This window comes from Calypte anna, chromosome 20 (assembly GCF_003957555.1).
Source record: "Calypte anna isolate BGI_N300 chromosome 20, bCalAnn1_v1.p, whole genome shotgun sequence".
Classification (NCBI taxonomy): Eukaryota; Metazoa; Chordata; class Aves; order Apodiformes; family Trochilidae; genus Calypte; species Calypte anna.
Genome location: NC_044265.1, coordinates 5,013,890 through 5,033,654, shown reverse-complemented (window position 1 = coordinate 5,033,654; position 19,765 = coordinate 5,013,890). Strand labels below are relative to the sequence as shown.

Here is a 19,765-nt window from a genome sequence, read left to right as displayed (position 1 = left end):
TACCTTGCTCGGGAAAATGTCTATCTTGACAAGCAGGGAAGCCAGCTCCAGGTTCTCACTGTAGTTGTTCTTCAGGGGTACAGCTCGGAGACCTGCAGCAGAGACAGCCTGGGTGTCACTCCTGGCACAGGCAGAGACATGTTGTTCCCCTCACACATAACTCTAGGGGGTCTTCTCTAAACTTCTAGCAACCCCACAGGTGGCAGTCAGCCCTGAGAAATGTTAACAAATGGCTTCCTCCTTCCTTTATCAGGTTGGGGATATAACCTGGCACAGGGGGGACTCATCCAGCCTGGGGACTGGCAGTACCCTCCTATGACACTCAGCATCTCCTTGGTTAACAATGTGACGAGCAAGCTACTGAGGACAACCATTAGACACACCCTCACCTCCCTCCCCACTTCCCCAAGAGCTTTACCTGTCTTCAAGCCTTTCACCAAGAAGGTGGCCTGAGCCAGGAAGTTCTCATCGCTGAACATGTCCTCCTCATACACCACGAAGCGGAGGAAAGCGAAGTCAGGATTGCTGACCTGAAAGTGGAACTGCTTCGGGGTCCAGAGAGGGTTCAGGCCATTGTCCGCTGGTCAGAGAACACCATCATCAATAGGCAGCCTCCCCCCCACCCGAGCCCCATGTCCCCCATGCCTGATGTTCAGGGGCAGGGACAGCCCCCACCCCAGGGTGAGGCTTTGCTGCAGTGCCCAAGGCTCACAGCAGGGTCAGGAGTTGGGGGGGGGTGTCTCTCTCCCCCTCACTAACCCACTCACCCACAATCTCAGTTTTCTGCTTGGCATTGTCATATTCAGCTCCAGACACCTCCACCTCCACGAAAGGACAAACGATTCCCCTCCCGTTTTTGGGAAGGTGCCGGGCCCCCAAGACCTTGGCAGAGAGAAGAGACTCAGTAAGAGACAGGAGCAAAGGGAAAAAAAACCCAACAAAACAAACCAAAACGTGTTTGCAATACTAAGACATTTTCTTTCCAAATAAATCACCCTGGCTGTGCTAATTGGAGAGAGAAGAGACGCTGAAAGCCAGCCCAGCGCTGCCTGCCTCTCAGAGAAAAACAGCTCCCACCCCTGGACACTGCTGTGGTGTTACTGATCCCCCATTTGACTTGTAAGCCATAAAAAAAGGCAGCTGAGCTGCCCCAGATTCCTGTCTGCTGCCTGCACAGCCAGGCCTGGACCACAGCATCCCTCCTCCAGCCTGCCAAGCTAGAGCTGAGCTGCCAAGCCCAACCACCTTCCCTGGCCTGCAGAGCTGTGCCGGACACCCCCTCCTTTGCTGAAACTTCTCGGCCCTCCTGCTTTGGCTCGAGAACAAAAAGGAGCTGCTCTCTGTTACTGCTGCCTCCTGTTCATAGCACAGTCTGTGCTCAACTCAAATGACAACCTGCTTCCTTGCAGGAGAAAGAAATCCCAGCTCCCTCTCGCCAGTGGCCATATGTGACTCCAGCGTGCTGTCGGCACGCTGCTGGTGCAGGGGAAGGAGGCACTGCCAGGGCTGGATCATGTGCTTTGAGTCACGCTGGGCTTGAGACAGCTTCTCCATCCATGAAAGCTGGCTCTGGTGGGGACATCAGGCAGCTCTGCCAGAGGACAAAAGGCTGAGCCTGTCTCTTAAAGGAGACAGTGACAACAGGCGAGGGCACGGTGACTCTTGAGACCTGCTGGTTGCACTGCCTCCTGGGATGCAAGATGAGTTTGGGAGGCAGACAGGGATTTTTAGGGAGATGGTGGCTACAGGGGTTGATGGTGGAGATGGGACATAATGAGGTATCCCCCCTGAGCAGGGCAGGTGGCTGAGATGGGATCACTCTGAAACAGAGGTGGCCTCAGTGGAGATGCCATTTGGGCATGATGTAGAAACCTGTGAGCACCTAAAGGCAGAAACTCCACTGTCACCTCCTCGAGGCCTGCTTGAGAGAGAGAGACTTGCAGAGCACTGCTGACCCACAGATAAATGGTTAGCTCAGCTCTGAGATGACAGTGGATGCATGTACAGGTTGGTGGGACAGCCACCAGTCCAAATGTGAAAGCCATCTGGTTCAGCACAGCCACAACCTTCCCACCCCTCCATGATCTTAGTCTGGTGAGCTGTCCCACACCCCTTCAGAGCCTCTGCCATGCATCTCCATGTGAGCTGACATGGGAAAGGTCCCACCATGCAGGAAGAAATAGATTCAATGAGCATCTGCAGTCCACCTGTTCCCCCTTAGCAGCTCCTGTCCTCTCACCATCACCAGCAGTGAAACACAGAAATGGACTGAGTGGTCCTCTCTAACCTCCAGCATCTTCCTGAGAGGGAAGAGGACACAGCAATATGGGTCATGTTGAGCCAGGAGCTACTCAATGACAAGGAGATGACAAGGCACAGCTCCAGTGTTACCACCTTAGAAGCCATCCTGCACTCGGGCAATCCTGGCCAAGTTTCAGGGACGGGAATGCCACCTTTGTGGCTCATGGATGCCACCTGCCGGCCCTGAGTGGGAGTGGTCCTGGAGGGAGCACTCAGGGATGCTTCTGCTACTTCTCTCCAGGTGCCAGGGAGGTCGGTGGCACTTCCCTCGGCAGCACCCATGGGTCTCCCCCTCCGGCGAGGGGACACTTGGGGGAGGAATCTCTTAGGCAGGGGGCTCAGGGGGTTGGTGAGGAACAGCTTCAGACAGGCAAGGAAGCTGTAAAAAACCCTTTCATCACCCTAAGCTGGGTATAACCACCTGAATCTCCAGGTTGGGAGGAGGTACTGACCTCAATGGAGATGGAGAGGGGCTCCACCCCCCGCAGGGTGCTCTTGTCGAAGGGGTCGAAGATGTCATCCCGCATGTTGGTCGGCTGCAAGACGTACCCACACTGCCCACTGGACATGAACAAGGCCTGGTTCATCTGCATGGGCTTGTCTGGAGAGCACAGGCAGGAGATGGAGGGAGGAGACCCTGCTGCCCTTCCCACAAGCCATAAAGCCCTTTCCATAACCCTGGGTTATCAGTGCCCTTTGGGAAGCCCTTCACAAAGGGGACCTGGCCCATCCCTCAGCAATGCCTCATGTGCCGTGGCCTCACTGCAGTCTGTGCAGGTCCTGAGGCTGTGGGATGGCCATGTACCATCTGCCCAACTACCCAGTGCTCTACGGGTCACCCCCTTTTCCAGCCTCTCCTTTCAGCTATCCTTGTGCTGGCTCTAGCATTTGCCAAACCTCCCTATGAGATGCTTGAATTCACAAAAAGAATGAAAAAGCCAGCAGGAAAAAAGAGGCAGGTAGTCTTCTGGTGGGTTGGGTGGGCTGAAAGGACTCACAGCAGGGTTTGGCATGGGCCAGGAAAAAGCTGAACTGCATGGCAGGAGCAGGAGTGGGAACTGGGGAAAGGTGGGCAGAGCAGTGAGCTTGACACAGACCCTGCAACCAGCCAGTGCCCCAAGGCTGGGACTGCAGTGTCCCCTTTGGGACATCCCCTGCCCACTCTGCTTGATGCCAGGGACTTCAGAAGAGCTTGCACCTTCCTCTCCACTTCATCTTGTTCTCATGGCACCACAACCCCCTGAGTAAGCCTGAGTGCCTGGATGAACACCAGGTTCTGCTCCCTGACACAGAGACCCTCCCAGACCCCCTGTCTGCCAGGACAGGGTGCAGGTGGATGACTGAGACGAGGCATAGAGCGAGTACCCCAGGAGCCTGCCCACCTTCCCTGCCTGCTCTCCTTACCTGGGGTCTGGAAGTTGAGTGCTACCAGCTGGCTGCCACAGATCCACATGGGCAGAGGGTCATAGTTGGAGGAGTCAAGGCGCTGGCCCTTGGGGTAGATGCGGGAGAGCTGCAGGCGGTTGTACTGCAGGAACTTCTTGCCCTTGATCTTGTTGACATATTTTTCTGCCTTGGTCTCAGGGAAGGAGGACATGTCTCGGTAACAGGCCCTCTCTGTGCCAATCTCTGGGAGGAGACAGCACAGTGTAAGGCAGGAACATGTTCCCTTTCCAGACACTGCAACCAGCCCAGGCTCCTGATGCCATCCTCTTCCCCCTTGGCTCAGCCACCATCAGGCTGAGCAGAACTTGTTCTGACCCGGTGGGTGTTTGCTGGGTGCCCAACGCTGATGGCTGAAGGCACCAAAACTGCTCTGGGAGATGGGGCAGTTTTTCCCCAGCCCCACTCCCTCAGCAGCTGCTCTGGATGGTGACATCTCAACAACAGAGGGCTGGGGAAGGGAACTTCCACCCTCTGAAGAATGCCATTTCCAGAGCTCAAATTTAAGCTGCTTCCAACTTTCTTTGGATGCCTGCCCTCTGCTGAGACCCAGGCACAGCAGCACCTCAGGGCACACCGTGGGGTCTGCAATGCCATGGTGACTGTGGTGGCCTGTGGTGGCCACCAGACCAGCAGAAGCTCACTCTCTTCGTCAAAGGGCACAGGTCGGCAATAGACCACCAGCTCTGAAAGCTCCAGGGCAATCTTCTTCCTCCTCTCCATCATCTTCCCTTCAGAGAGCTGCCAAGAAAGGGAGAGATGTCAGGGGCAGGTGGGAGCTGTGGCACTGCATAACCCAACTGACCAACAGTGGTCAGTGGCCTGGAGTGGCAGCTCCTGCCCATGCTGATCTGCTGGGTCTGCATGGACACCACAAGAACAGCAGTGAAATGGGGTCCTTACTGGGTCCTACCATCTGCCTGGAGAAGGACTGGCACCAACCAGTACCACCACAGGGCAGCTGTGGCCTTGCAGCTGACCCTTGCCACCCTCCATGGGTGGAGTTCCCCCATCTCCTGGATGGACCAGGCTCCCCAGACATCCAGCCTGAACCTCTCAAGCCACAATGCATGCCCACCACCCTTTTGCTATATTATCAATGATTACTCTGGCTTTATCATTTTTGCAACTGCTCTGCCAGTTGTCACAGGCTGACATCTTACACTCCCCCCACCAGCCTCCATCTGCTCCTCGGTTCCTGGAAAATCCAGGCTTTGGCAAGATGTCTCCCCTACCAAGGGCTCTCCAGACTCACCCGTGCATCAGCTGTCTGGGCTGCCTCCCGGATCTTCTTCACCCAGTCCAGCAAGTCCTCGTGTGTATCAGCTGCCACATCAAGGGACAGGCGTGACACAGAGGCCATGCTAATGGAGAAGACGAAGAGGCGGTTGTTCTTCCCCTCGGGGCGGATGGCTGTGTGAGGGGAAGAAGCAGAGGGCAAGGTCACAGGCAGATGCTGAGCCAAGTTCTTCACACCACAGATGGAGGAAAGGAGGGAAGAGACACTAAGGCACTCTCATGGCTTCCCTGGATCTCTTTAGCTAAGAGAAGTTCCCATTTCTGGTCAATGAAGGCAACAAATGGAGCCCAAAAGGCAACAGGTGAGTATGCAGCATATCTTGAGGGAGCTGAGAAGCCTTGTGGGGCCTTTATATGCCCTATTCCTTCCGTTTCTGCATCTTCTTTCCATTTCTCCATCTTTCCCCCTTTCCTACATCTTCCTAGTTCTGTGCCCTGAAGCACCCAGATGGGAACAGCCACATGGAGCACAAGATAGGCTGCAGGGACACGCCTGAGCCCCAGTCCCAAGGCACTCTCTGTGCCAGGACCAGCACTGCAATGTGCCCACATGGCAGACACACACCATGGACTGATGTTCACTTGCAGCAGACACAGGAGTGCCTCAAGACAAATGGAGACCAAAGCCCTTCAGCTCAGAAGACCCATGACCAGCTGTGACACCTTTCAGTCCTCCACAGCCCCTGGCACTCACCGATCTGGCAGGAGGGCACATCCAGGACACCTCCCAGCAGGTCTCCCAAGGGGCTGTTCTCATCCAGCTGCTGCAGGGAGTGAAGCACAGGCAGATGGTGGTGGGCAGGATGGTGGTGGGCAGTGCAGCCCACCACGAGGGGTTGCACACACCTCCTCCTCCCCCCCTCCCCTCCCAGGCACAGCCTCACCTCCCTCTCTGACTCCAGGCTGCTGGGACCAATGATTTCCTCTACATAGTTGGAAGGGAACCATAACTGCTTCTTGCCACCATAATCTCCTCTCCACCTGGAAGAGAAGGAAGGGGCAAGGTCAGCACCCAACGTGGGATGTCCCCCAGAGCATCCTGACTTGGGGTCACGGGTAACAGGCAGCTCCTCCACCATCTGCTTTTAGGGCTTGTGAAGCCTCCTCCCTTTGGAGCTGTGCAGCTCATGGGCAATCCCCAAACAGGCCCAACCTTAGAGGGGACAGTCCTTTGTGTAGATGGTGACAACAAGGTTTGACTGTGTCGCCAAGGGAGAAAGAAGGCTCAGGATCAACTCACCAGCCTCCTTCCTGTTTCTCCACGTTCTGGATGATGGCATTTTTGGTGAAGGTGAGCTCATCCTCCCGCTGTGCCTTGTAGTCAAACAGGGCTTTAACAGCACACTGCAATGAGGAGGGCTCCCATGAGGCCAGGCAGCAGATGGACACATGGAAAACTAGCCAACAGGTTGAGAGATCACCTCCCACTGCAAATGTGTGTGTAGTGGGGGGCTGAGTGAGGCACACCATGTGCAGGCAGCATCCAACTCTGCTGCCAGAGGCTGCATTCCCCACAGTGACCCTTGTGGAACAAATGAAGGTCTCCATTTATGCCAAACCAGAGGCCACAGGTCTGGTGTGGCCCTGCATGAGCACCTTCCTTTGGGCTGTAACCACTGATGGGTTTAGTCTGGAGAGTTCAAACAAGAGGCAGCCCAGATTGGGAAACTGCAGGCTCAGCCTAGAGTGTGTCTCCCTGCACAGTCTAGAAATGAGTGTGCAAAATAGCATAGCTCTTGGAAACAAAAGAGACACTTGCTAAACCCTCAGGCTCTGCAAGTTGTTTCATGCCAAGAAGTCAGAACATACCTTGAAGGTGGGCATGGGGTTGGCTTCCACGTAGAACCCGGGGTGACGTCCCTCGTAAAGGGCTCCGTAGTCAGGTTCCTGCCAAAGCAAAGAGCCAGTGGTGACAACTGTGGTTCTGCAGGAGAACAGGTCTCCCACCCTGAGGGAGGTAGACAGAACACCCCAAGGATGGCACAGGACCAAGGACAATGCTGCACACAGCAAACAGATACCCAAGCCCACACCCCTTGCTGACCTCAGTCAAGCCAATAGGTGTTTCCAACAGGGCATGAAGCCCTGTGAGGTGTGGATGGTGGAGCACAGAGATGGTTGACACAACACCCATTTCAAAGCGCCAGCTCAAAACAGACCCGTCCATCTTCATTTGGCTTAGCACTTCCAACCACCACCCCCACTCACCGCTGTCCCTATCTTCTCCAGTGTCTCCTCATTGATGGGGTACCTCAGCTTCATCTTGCGGTACAGGGGGTGCTTTTCATAGTAGCTGATCAAGTCCACCAGGCTCTCAAACTCAGAGTTGCCAAGCAGCACGGTCTGGCCCTCCTGCTGTACTCGGCAGTGTTTGATCTTCCCTTCCGCCCTGGTAGGTGGAAAGACAGAGAAAAGCCACTTGGCACCTGGCAAAAGAAGATTTCTGCCCAAATAAAGACATCCAAGCAAAAGTTGCCCTTGGGCTGAGCACAGGGAGGAGAAGCAGCATCATAAAGGCTCTCATAGGGCTGTATGGTTTACCCAGGGCCATCCTGGAAGATGCTCCAGGAGGGCTCATGGCAAGCTCTCAGCCCTTCTCCTGCTCCTTCACCCACTGCAGCATCCCAACCCACCACCCTTCCCCTGGGGACACACCGGAAGGAGATGGCATAGGAGCTGGGCTCACTCCTCTTGCGCACCAGGAAGGCTCCATCGCGCGGCACCCGCATCAGCATGTGCTCAGCCTGGGCACGGGTGAGGTTGGCATGGTACCACCTTTAAGGAAAGACACATCACTGTGCACAGGTCTCCACAAATCCAGCTCACCCCACATCTCTGACATACCACATGGTTACCCTCCAGCCCACAGAAGGCTGCCTGAATCCCCAAAAGGAGGACAGGGAGCCGAGATCATTGTATACATAACAGGGCTGTCTGCTCCTTTCTGTGGGACAGGCAGGAACAGAGACACTTGGGGATATGCAGCATAAGCAAGGGAATCTCAGACAAGCTCAGTGCCTCCTTTCTCTACACTGATCCCCCAGGATAACCAGCTCCATCAACAACAGAGCTGGCCAGCATGGCTGCTGTGACCAGAGCCCCACGGGGAGCTATCAGTGACCAGAACCCCAACAAGGAAGGAATTGCTCCAAAGACCTGGGAGGGTTTCCCATCAACACAACCCACACTCCCCAAACACACACTCACTCTTTGCTCTCATGAGCATTGGTCTGTGGCACTGGCTCTGTCAGCCTCATCTCAAACTCGTTGCACCTCAGTGGCACCTCCTGGTAGTGGGTGATGAGGTCGTAGAGGCTGTCGAACACCAGGTTGTCCGTCAGGAAGAATTTGGGGCTGCCAGCATCCTGCCTCGAGTGGATGCGGCAGTGCTGCACTTTCCCATTGCGCCTGTGGAATAGGGAGGGGGTAAACCAGAGCTGTCAATGGACATTTTGCATCAGCTCCAGGCTGGATGAAGCATTTCTGCCCCACAAGAGACCTTTCATGCAATGGTCCCAAGGAACCCGACCCTTCTGCACTGGGACAGTGAGTTGATATGATGCTGAGGCACAGAACAAGGAGAGAAACCTGCTTGTGGCCCACTGAGGAATGGGACCCCACCACTGAAGATGGAGTCAAGATGAAGTCTGCCCCAGGAGAGACACAGAGCAGCGGGCTGGTGCCTGTGGTCCTCACCAGAAGGAGAGGGTGTAATCTCCAACAAAGGTCTCGCTCTCTCTGACGAGGAAGGAGCCATCGGGGGCCCCCGTCTCGATGCAGTACTCGGTCAGCAGCCGCTCCGCGATGTGCCGCCCATCCCGGCCTGCTCCCAGCTTCCCATGAAACCACTTCTCTGTGGAGTGAAGCTCCATGCTGTTGCTCACCTGGAAGGGGGAAAACCCACCAGTGTGGGTTACTGAGGACAGGCTCGTGGGGCTGGAGCCTGCTCTGCCCAGGGGACTGACAACCAGGACTGGGAAGCCTCTCACCCCAGCACAGGATCTCCCCCTGAAGTCAGATGGCATGGATGGGCTCAGCCCCTTGGGTAGCCAAGTCCTTTCTCCAGGGGAACAACTCCCCTGGAGTCACACAAGGGACCCCTCACCTCCTTTTGCTCTTCTTCATCCTCATTTCCTTGGTCATTGGTTGTCTCCCCAGAGTAATAGATCTTGCTGCTGGTCAGGACAAAGTAATGTGGATTCCACTCCTGCAAGGAAAAAAACTCTGGGCAAAGAGACCCCCATAGGAAGCACCAAGCTGGCCCACCACCCATCCATCGGATCATTCCTTCCTGGTCAGCACAAGCAGTGAGGGGGGGATCAGGTTTGTGAAGGGGAGTCACCAGCACACTGATTTCAGAAGAGTCACAGGAGCTTCCAAGACATCCCCAGATCCGAAGCACAGATTTATCAGTAGCAAAAAACCAGCATGTGACAGGTTTTACACACCAAGCAACTGGAGGTCACACTGCAGACACCCCAACATGTACTCGAAGGAGGTGACCAAATGAAGAGCAAATTAATGCCAACGGAAAACACTCTGCATGGATTCGGCACGGGGGCGACCAGAGATGTCAGAGGTGGTTTCACCACTGCACCTTCCTATTTGCCAAACCTGTGCCTTTGCCTGGCAGAGCCCCAGCAAAGCCAAGCAGCTGAAGCAGTGGGCAGTGTGTAAGGGAAGGCACACCGTGGAATGAATGCTCAGCACCCTACAAAGCAGAATGCTCCTTTGGGTGTGTTAAGTGCATGGGCACTTGGTAGGAGGCAGGTCTAGAACCGCAGGCCATGGCTAGAACTTACTGCAGCACCAGATTACACAAGAGCAGCTGCAGTGCCTCAGCCCAGAGCTCCCTCTAGCTCAGCCTTCTGCCTCTAACAAGGGCCAACAGGAGATGCCTAGGGAAGAGCACAGGAGAGAGCTAGCATAAAATCTCCCCCAGCCTTCGGAGACCCCTGAGAAACAGCACAGACCAAGGGCCTCTTAGGTCCATTGCATCACAGCCCTTCCTTCCAGCATCCCACCAGCCTTACGGAGTCACTGACAGAGCCCACAGAGCTGGGGCAGGGTGGCAGTGGTGCAGAGACATACGTGATTGATGGGGTCTTCCAGGTAGAGGATCCCATTCTTGATGGAGTTGCTGATGTCATTCTCTGAATACATTACAGATGTGGGTAACTCTTCATAGGCACTGCCCTCTGCCAGCTTCTTGTGCTGTGGGATGGGAGTGGGTCAGGCACCTTGAGGAGAGCAGGCACCCAAAAAGCAGCTTGGATTTCAACCCTACGTCTCCAGGTTCCTCCAGACTAAAGGGGTCAAGGTAAGACCTACGCCACAGAGATCACCAAATGGCACTGAAATCCCACCCTTTATTCCCAGAGGCAATTCCTGCATCAAAAGTACCAATATCCCCCAAGATCTCAAAAAAGGCAGCATCCAGCTGCTGAGCTGATTTCCCAGCAGCTCCTCTGAAGTAAGAGAATTCTTTGTCTCTATCTCTTTTTAGCATCAGATCTCCACTTCCAACCCTGCACTGCCAACCAACCCATTCCAGAGGTAAGCAGCCACCCTTGGTCCAAACACCCTCACCCCTCTGCCCCCTTCTCTCCACTCAGGAGCAGTGCTGGGAAAGGAAGTTCACCTTGATAAGAATTTTCCTCTTAAGCTGGTTTGGAGATGGAAGGCCATCGGCAGAAATATCTACTGGTTTGGTCAACAGCATATCACCAAAGACCTTCTTGAAATTCTGAGCCATGTTCCTCTGCTGAGCAATGCTGCAGTGATCCTCAATGGACAGAATGACAGGGAAACTGGGAGAAGAAAAAGAGCTATCAGAACCAGCACAGTGCCTGGATGGAACTTTGAGCTCCATTTCAAAACCTGCCCTCTGTGCCCTCAAAGAACAGTTTGAATAGACAGCAATCTGGCTTGAGTATTCACTTACAGCAAGGCATCCCCACAACTCCCTTCTCCTCCAGAATGTGGAGAAGGACTGTCAGACTACTGAGCTTTACCCAAAGTCTTCCCTCCCACAACTTTTTTCTGGTAGAAATCTCCATTTGGCTGGGAGCCACAACAATGTGATTTCTTCCCACCAAACTGCAGATGAGTGGTCTTGTGCAAGACCTCTGGATAAAGGTGGGCTTCACTTTTCTACAGCCTTGACTCCCCTCTCTTTGCCGTCCTGGCAGCTCTGTTAGCTTAAGTCCAGGTCCCAGCTGTACTCACTCAGAGGTGACAAAGGCATGCTCCTTGATAGTGACCAAGACATCAGAGAACTTGATCTTGGTGGTTAAGGTGTGTCCATGGTAGATGACTGGCATGCCATCGGGACCATCCCAGCAATCCACTGAAAGAGATCCAGATGGGAAACTTAGACCAAAGGCCAGAAAATGGGCGAGATGTGGCCATGGGACAGAATGAAGTAAGCACTGCTGGGAACCGTGCAGGATGGCAGTAAAGGACTCAGGTGACAGCCCAGATCTTCCTGAGGGACAGAAAACTCGGGCATGCACCACCCAGGTCCACAAATCCAACAACCTCAGCTGACAATCAGGCTGACAACTGTCACATCAACCTTCAGCCCTGCAAACAAAGCCATCCCTGACCCCCAGGAGCTATCATGACGATGGTGACAGGGGCTGTGTCCCGGGGTACTCACGTTCGATGCAGCGGCAGCCCATGCGCAGGCAGCGGGCATACGCCTCCAGCGAGGACTCGCTCGAGAACTGATCCCCCGTCAGGTACCTTGCAGGTGAGAGAAGACATCAGCAAAGCCACAGGCTCATGGTGGGCACGGATGTCTGCTGGGACATGGCGGCCCTGCCTCTGGCACGCAAGGAATGGGGACAGTGACATCCTCCTGGACCTTCCGTCCTCCCCAGGGCTTAAGCTCTGCTGTGGGGGCTGCGAGGTCTTGAGGTCCGGCCTTGCTGCTGGCTCTTGAGATAAGACTCAAAGAGTGATATTGGCTTTGGTGCTACAAAGAGCCTCCTGTAGCAAGCAGAAGCAGCCCCAGGGCAGGGTTAGACCAACTCCTGCAGGCAGACAGGAGCTTGCTGTCTGCTCTCCAGGGCTTTTGGTCCTTTAAATTTGCGCCAAGATGCTGCCACTGCATCCCATGAATGGAGAGCACAGACAGAGCCTGTCTGCAAAGAAAGCAGCTCCTGCAAGATTCTTCTAGCAGAAGAGAAGGCAAATGGCCAGTTTCAGCCTGCCAGGATTTTATCACACCTGTTCTCGGAGGCTGTGGAAGTTGACACTGCTGATGGTAAGAAATGGCCAGTGACAGCTCAGGGCCTGAAAGCCCAGTCTGTGCAGATGTGTGTGGTTGACAGCACCAGAGGAAAACCCTGATGGTTAAACACTGATGGAGAGAAGACTGGGGCACCAAAATGACAGTTTCTGATATACTGAACACAGCCTGGAGAAGTCTACTTGACCCATCCCTGGGCTCAGGCAGAATCAGGAGAATCCCAGCCTGGCCCTGGAGAAGAGGACACTGCAGGTAGATGGAGAGAGCCATCCCTAAGTCCTTACGTGTTGTGTGAGGAGGAGATCCAGTAATGGGAGAGGGGGTTGTTCATGTTCTCTGGATACACCATGTCCAGTTGAGAGTTCCAGATGCTGTTCTCTTTGGAAAACAGGAAGGTGAGAAACTGCTCAGGAAGAAACAGAGATGTGTTAATGATGGGTGCTGTGGTTTAGCTACACACACATCTCACCCTCTGTACCAGCAGGTGCCAACTCTTTCCATAGCTCAGCACAGACTGACCAGAGGCAGCCAAGACAGCACACAAGCTACATGATCCATCATGTAACCATAGGTTAGGCATGGCCACCCATCCTCTGAGTGTGCCGGGTATCTGGGCACAAATACTTGAACCCAACTGGAGACAAATAAATTGCTCCACATTTTATTTTGTGATTTACAAGGCAGCCAATAGCTCACTAAGGCCACATGAGTCAGGGGCCCTTTGCATGGGAGATAGCCCAGACTGAAAATGACATGGTCATCTCCAGTTTTTAATTCTTGCTTTGAAAAGATACTTCCATGCCTCAAAAGGGCATTAGGCCAAATGCAGCTCTGTTCCTCCTCCAAATGAACTGCCTGATGAGCACTCACAGCTGCATACATTCAGCACAAGAAGAAAGCCCAGAAGTCATTCTCTTTGCCAGTCAGCTCTTGTGCAATGTGGTGACCCACCACATCCATCTCCTATAGCAATGCAGCTTACATGAGCTGTAATCCTTTAAGCACTGTCACCCCACAGAGAGGACACAGACAGCAGAGCTGTCACACTGCAGCACACATCGTGCTCAGGGCATCACACCCTACTCCACCCCACTCCATACACACGAGCGTTTAAGGTTTCTTACTTCATCCAAAGAGAAATAAGGCTCATCAATCTCCCTCAAAGGGTCTCTCAGAAAGTTGAACATGAATTCCTGTACCTGAAGGGTATCTGCAGCCCAGAGCTCCTGCAAACACCAAGAGAGACATAAAAAACCCCAAACATTTCACAAAGTGTCATTCAGAACCATGTGCAGCTCATCCATCTAGAAGCTTTAACCATCAAGGAGGCAGCTTTTAATGCAAGACCATCACTGCCAGGAATTCAACTGTCAGCACAAATGCTGGATAGCACGCAACTGCAGGAAGCTGCCCTCTTTCTAAGTGGTTTTCAGTGTTCTCCATGCCATGCATTTTTCTCTCTGATAGCTCCCTTGCTCACATCTGCCAGCTCTCTCCCTTCAGCAGCAGAAGCCAGCTCAGATTCTTTCTAATCTCCCTGGGTCCCTTTCACCAGGCCACTTTTCACCACTATGCTCTTTTCACCAAGCACAGACACCTCTGCACTGGTTAACTCCCCAGAGCACAGGCAGGAGGTGGTGGGGGGAGATGGGGAGGATGGTGCCAAGCAGGAGGCCCCAGGCTCTCACAGGAGGCATGGCTGTGTTTTCATGAGCCATCCCTGTCCTCTTGGAGGAGACCAGTAACAGGACAGGAGCCTGGCAAGAGTTGAAATAAAAGGGTCAAATGTGGTGTTTGCACCTGCACGCGTGTCCGAGAGTGTGTGCTGTGCTTGCTGAATGACCCAAGAGTGCTTTTAAATGGAAAGGTCAACAATCAAAGTAATTGCTGCTCCTCAGGAGCTGCTGAGACCTCCTGAGCAGACAGGATGGACTATGACACTTTAGCTGCAATGAACCTTCCAAGCCAAGGTTACAGGGACTGAGTAGATCTCCACTGATCAGCTCCTCCCACCTGGGACCTCCACTGCTCTCAGCTTTTCTGCTCTTGGCCCCTTTCCTGACCAGGATGCATGGCTGATGCCAGGTTTACCCTCACCAGCACTCCCCCTGCATCACCTCCTGCTCCAGAAAGGAGGCACTCAGGTTTCTGGTTGTGCCCATCAGAGCACCCCATGACCACATCATCCCAGCTCCATGGCAAGCCTGCCCTTGGAGTATCAGATCTCTCCCCTGGGCCTGTGTTGAGCTCACCCTCTGGTACTCCAGCAAGAACTTCTGGAACTCCAGCAGTGACACCCTGAAGTGCTCAGACCTTTCTGCACCCCTGAAAAGAAGAGAGAAGCTTCAGTCACTCATGAGCACATCATGGCCATCATATGAGACACCAACTGCAAACACCATGGCACACGCAAGCAAGATGTGCCCTGAGCAAGCAGTGCTGCAAGAGCAGAGCAGGATGAGCAGAGAGAGATGAGGAGGGCATGAAAGCAAAACAGACAGCAGCTGAGATTACATGTCCACATCTCAGAACCATGACAACGTGAAACTTTGTTTTACTGCCCAGGGAAGGGCTGTGAAAATCATTAGAGGAAGTGATTTGTACAAAAAAAAAATAAAATCTGGTGTGTACAAGAGTGAAAAGAACTAAATAGATGCACGGCAGTCCAAGGGTGCTGTAGTCAAGACACCCAGGTATCCAGGGGACACGGACTCAAAGAGACAGGGCAAGGAATGGAGGGAATTGTTTGTAGCTGATCATCTCAAAAGACTTGTTCATGATTGGAGCAAGATGCAATGGGCAGCCAAGGGCCGTGCCAGGGACAAACACCAAATAACTCAGAAATAGCCAAGGGCAGTACTGACTGCCCCAGGCAGAGGGATGGACCAGAGGGTCTGCTGAGGTCCCTGCCATCTCTCTTTTCTATGGTTGTAGGAAAAGAGAGGAAATCATATGGAATTGCCTGGATAAGTTAACAAGTCTCTCACTCCTTAACTTCCCTGTCTAAATTCAAGCTCTTTTAACCACAGCCAGACTGAGCACAGGGCAGGGAAGGGCACAGCTGGCAGTGGCACCACAGGCTCTGTGACAGGGAGGACACTGCACCCAGCCTGCACGGCCCCTGGCATCATGCAGCCACAGGGGAAACCTTTGGGAGATGGCTCAAGGCCTGACCATTCCACATAAACCAACTGACCATTTTTGGAGGGGATGTCTGGGAGGAAGAGAGCCCTCACTGACCGGAGCTGAAGAGTCTACAGTAAAGATGCATATTCAGAGTGCAACAATGCAAGCAGCACGGTGGCAAGCAGGAGGCGTGCAGGGACCAAAGCATGTTACAGAGCAAAAGAGAACAGCCCTTTCCCCAGCAAATACAGAGAGTTATCCACCTTTCTAGGAACGGGACATCCATCTGCAAAAGAAGAAGCACAAGCATTAGGTTTGCACTCAGTCTCACTGGCACATGTGAAAGCACAGGCTGATCATGAAGGGGACAGCACTGTGCAGCTCTGCTTTCCTCCAGCCACTGCCTCCCCCATCCCCAGAAGCACCCAGCTCACCAGCCTAAAACAACAATAGGCTTATTCCCTCTCACCCCTAGCCCAGAAGGAGGAGACAAGAGTTATTAGCTGAGGGCAGCAGGGTTAAAAAGGCAATTAAGAGGGAATGCCAGTGCCCCCTCTCAAATCTGTTCTCTCCTCACCTTCCCAGCCCTGGAGAATTCAGTTCTTACCATTTTCTGGGCACTGAACATCAGGCTGCGGTAGAGCTGTGCAAACTGTCCATATGTGATATCCCCATTCCTTTGCTCCACATCCTGTGGCAAAAAAAAACCAAAACAACCCAGGTTTTTCAGGGCCCACAGACTACTCTGAAAGGCCTGAGAAGTGTCTCCCCTAACCAGGATTCCAGGAGAAAAGGAGGAGGAAAAAGGGCAAAACCTGGCCAGACTATACTCATCTCTGTTGGGGCTGGTGGGACCCATAGTGTCCAGGACACAGGCACATCCTAAACCTGGCTGAGTGATTCCCCAAGCCCACCCCCCCATAAAGGCATCAGAGTGCTCCTTAAAAAGCATCATCATTTAATCGAGTCATTACAAAAGGCTCATTTTAATCTTTGTTTGCAGAGAGCAACTGAAGTGCCTGGAAACTGCAAGACCCAAAGCCTGTGCTCCCTTTTGGATACTCTGCCCTTCAGCCAGGTGGAAAGAGTTGGTCATCCCTAGATGAGCCTTCATTCCTGGGTCTGCAGTGGGATGCAGACCAGGGATGGGATTCATTTCCTCTCCTCCTGCACTCTACCCCAGCGGGGCAAAACCCCAGCCCAGAGCCAGGAGCAATGTGGGGCATGGGGCAGGCAGGGTGAGGCGAGGAGAGGGTGCTGGCCACAAATGGGTCGGGGTGCGGCACCCAGTGGGTGCTGGCACCTCTTCAGTCACCACCGTGGGTGGGGGCCCTCCCGGGAAAGGCTGGGAGCTGTTGCAATATGCAAACACCCCGTGGGAGTTCAACCACCACTAGGTTTCGCTCAAAGGCAGGCAACAGGCTGCTGGGGGTCCCCAGCCTGAAATGAGGGGAGCGGAGGGGTCACCCACTCACCGTGAGTCTCTCCCGCAGGAACCTCATGTTGGGGACCCGGTAGTTGACCTGAGACAACATGTTCTTCAGATCCTTGGCAGAGATCCTGGCTCGTCAGAGGAAAGAGAGGATACACATTCAGCACCTCTGGGATGGAGGGGTCTCACACTGAGGGGCACACCACCCGAAGAGGGACGTGGGACTCCAGAAGGATGCCAGGGTTGGGAACAAAGGGAGAACACAAGAAAGTTTTCCAGCTCTCCATCTGTGCTGTATGTCGGGAGCAGAGACCCTTGCATCCCAACTGGAATTCTAAATGCTCCTCCTGCAAGCTCCCAGTACTGCAGGGTGAGTCCCAACACTCTCATCCCATGGGACTTGATGCTGTGACAGGCAGGTATGCCCCCTCCTTCATAGGAATGTCCATGGAGATGCATTTTCCAAGTATCTATGCCCCAACATGGACACTGGGTGATCAAATCCCTTCCAAAACCCACTCTTCGGCCTGTGCAGGGAGCTGGAGGAGGTCAGGCTCTGCAAGTGGTTTAGACCCTGCTAATTTTATCCTAAAGAGAGGAGAAGGCCACCTTCAGCCTCTAGCCACAGGCACAGCACTGCCATGTTGTGCCCATCTGTGCTCACCCCACCACTGCCACAGGAACCACCAACACCCCCACCCCCCAGACCTTCACACACCAACAGGGTGGTTCCTGGAATGGGGAAGGCTCCAGTGCCAACCTGAGAGCATCCCACACCATGCAGGCAGCGACAGGCAGTAAGGAGCCCTGGGCCACCCCTGCCTGCTCTGGTGTCATTGCCCCATGGGGCAATGGCCCTGCAGCAAGAAAAAATGTGGATGTCTCCCATCTGGAGGATTTAAGAAGATAAGAGGTCTGTGTAATCATTTTCTGGCAGCTCTTGCCTTAAAAGCAAGTCCTCTGAATCTGTCCCAGTGATCACAGATGCTGCTTTTCACCCCTCCTGCCAAGAAAGTGGGGGCCCAAGACCCTCCAAGGTGCCCCCCATCCTGCCAAGCCCAGGGCAGAGCTGGGGAGCACTCACAGATCTGGGGAGCAAACACCAACGTGGCAGAGGAGATGTCCTGTGCAGCCACCACACCTGGGTCAGCACCACCCACATCTCATTTTCCCTGGAAATGGGGTGATCTCAAATGACACAGAGGGACAGAGGGAGCCCCAAGGAGAGGAAGAAATCATCTGGTGTCAGGCAGTGCAGAGGTCAGGGCTGCCACAGCCCTGGGGGCACACAGAGAGCTTTTGCCCATGGGCTCAGGGCTGCAGGGGGCCAGGATGCACCCAGGGATAGAGCAGGACCTGGCCTTGCTCCCGTGGCCATGGCTGAGGACAGAGCAGGCAATGCCCTTGCCAATGGCACCCACCTCCCCTTCTCTCCTGGCTGTGTCAGCTACAAAGCCAGCAGCAGCCCTAGGACATCACCTTCACCTCCATATCCCAAGTCATGAGAAATGACCCCTGTGGACCAGGGTGAGGTCAACACCCCCCAGCATCCATAGCCATGTGCAGGGTGCTGTCCCTCAGGGTAGGGGGTCCCATCTATGGGAAATGGGGTGATGCGGGGGGGGCCCACCAGGAGTGCAGTGATGGCTGGTGAGGGATGCCCCATACATCAAGGACCACAAGTTGCAGCAGGTCTCATGGGACCCCTTCCTGGTCCACCCAAAGTCCCCAGGGCCGGCCAGCAGCAATCCTTCCCTGATGAGAGGGTGAGATAGCAAAAAAGCTCTTGAAAAAAAAAAGCAGGAGGGGCTGCAGCAGGAGCAAGAATCAAAGCTGGAGACCCACTGGAGCCAGTGCCTGGCTCTGGAGATGCTGGGCACGTTCAGAGGCAGGTGTGGGATCACAGCACTGCTCAGCAATGTAAAAGCACCAGGAGAGCTGAGAGCAAAACCTGGAAAAGCTGTGATCAGAATTTCTCCCTTTGCTTCAGTAGGAGGATGGAATATGGAAGGATTTTATGTACTGTGTTATTAATACTGTCAAAGCGTTGGAGGCCTTGGATAAAAAGCGTGGTAATATTTTGAGACTAGAAAGTAAAAATCAAGTAAATAAACTAATTTGTTCCACAGAAGCTTTTTAAGGTTTCATGAAAAACAGGCAAAGGACAGAGCCAGCCCTCTCACAGGGGATGAAAACATTTTCCCCCTTGGCCTCTTCTGCCCCCAGACATGGGCAGCTCTCCTAGCCAGAGGTGAAACAGTCTCCTTCACCACAGTTAGGAAAAGAAAAACAACAAACCAGCATCCTGTTATCCTCCTCTTTTCACCTAACCTTCCTTGGAAAAACAAATACCCAAAGGCCCAGCAGCCAGTGAAAACAGCCAACATCTGCCAGTGTGCTGGAAGGTCTGCACAGGCACCCAGCTGGGAGAAGGCAGAAAGGGAACCAGAGCATGAGGATGGGGCACGGGGTGAGCATGAGGTACACAAATGTTGGGAATGATTTCTTTAGCAGACAAAAAGTTGCCCATTTTGGAAAGGACTAAGGATGGTTTGCAAACAAAACTTGCTGAACCCTTTTCAAACCTATTTCCAGGCTGCAAAGCAAAAGCAACACTGAAGTTAATGATGAAACACCTCATAAAGGCAAAGATTTCACCCAAGGGTGCACACATCCTGTAAGTGTTGCCTCTACTTTGCAGAAAACACACAGATGGTTGAAAAATGGGGAGACCCAAAATCTTTCCACATTCCCCTGTACTGCTGTTTTACTCCTTTTGCTGCCGCAATTCTAATGAAGTGGTTCACACTGAAACTTCTCCCCTTGGGGAAGTAAGGAATATATTGTATTTTTGCTGCCTTAATTTTATATTTTAAGAGAAAGGCAGTATTAAGAAGAACAACAAGAGA

The 19,765-nt window shown here is 53.5% G+C and overlaps 1 protein-coding gene across 2 annotated transcripts in view; it reads right to left on the bottom strand.

Moving 5' to 3' along the window:
- The window catches only part of PLCG1 (phospholipase C gamma 1), a 40,962-nt gene that overhangs the window by 1,975 nt on the left and 19,222 nt on the right, over positions 1–19,765 (bottom strand). The window contains exons 5-30 of one of the 2 annotated variants that reach the window (XM_030463198.1): positions 16,900–16,984; positions 16,032–16,115; positions 15,688–15,710; positions 14,551–14,623; positions 13,423–13,524; positions 12,583–12,701; positions 11,705–11,790; positions 11,272–11,392; positions 10,685–10,853; positions 10,135–10,257; positions 9,149–9,250; positions 8,740–8,927; positions 8,251–8,451; positions 7,699–7,818; positions 7,252–7,432; positions 6,853–6,930; positions 6,284–6,387; positions 5,928–6,024; positions 5,738–5,804; positions 5,000–5,157; positions 4,389–4,485; positions 3,706–3,930; positions 2,754–2,902; positions 768–882; positions 419–580; positions 4–92 (exon numbers count right to left, since the gene is read on the bottom strand). In XM_030463198.1, the coding sequence (XP_030319058.1) occupies positions 4–92; positions 419–580; positions 768–882; positions 2,754–2,902; positions 3,706–3,930; positions 4,389–4,485; positions 5,000–5,157; positions 5,738–5,804; positions 5,928–6,024; positions 6,284–6,387; positions 6,853–6,930; positions 7,252–7,432; positions 7,699–7,818; positions 8,251–8,451; positions 8,740–8,927; positions 9,149–9,250; positions 10,135–10,257; positions 10,685–10,853; positions 11,272–11,392; positions 11,705–11,790; positions 12,583–12,701; positions 13,423–13,524; positions 14,551–14,623; positions 15,688–15,710; positions 16,032–16,115; positions 16,900–16,984 (3,118 nt within the window). Of the gene's footprint in view, positions 1–3; positions 93–418; positions 581–767; positions 883–2,753; positions 2,903–3,705; positions 3,931–4,388; positions 4,486–4,999; positions 5,158–5,737; positions 5,808–5,927; positions 6,025–6,283; positions 6,388–6,852; positions 6,931–7,251; positions 7,433–7,698; positions 7,819–8,250; positions 8,452–8,739; positions 8,928–9,148; positions 9,251–10,134; positions 10,258–10,684; positions 10,854–11,271; positions 11,393–11,704; positions 11,791–12,582; positions 12,702–13,422; positions 13,525–14,550; positions 14,624–15,687; positions 15,711–16,031; positions 16,116–16,899; positions 16,985–19,765 lie in introns of both variants that reach the window. The other variant, XM_008506340.2, reaches the window with a different exon arrangement.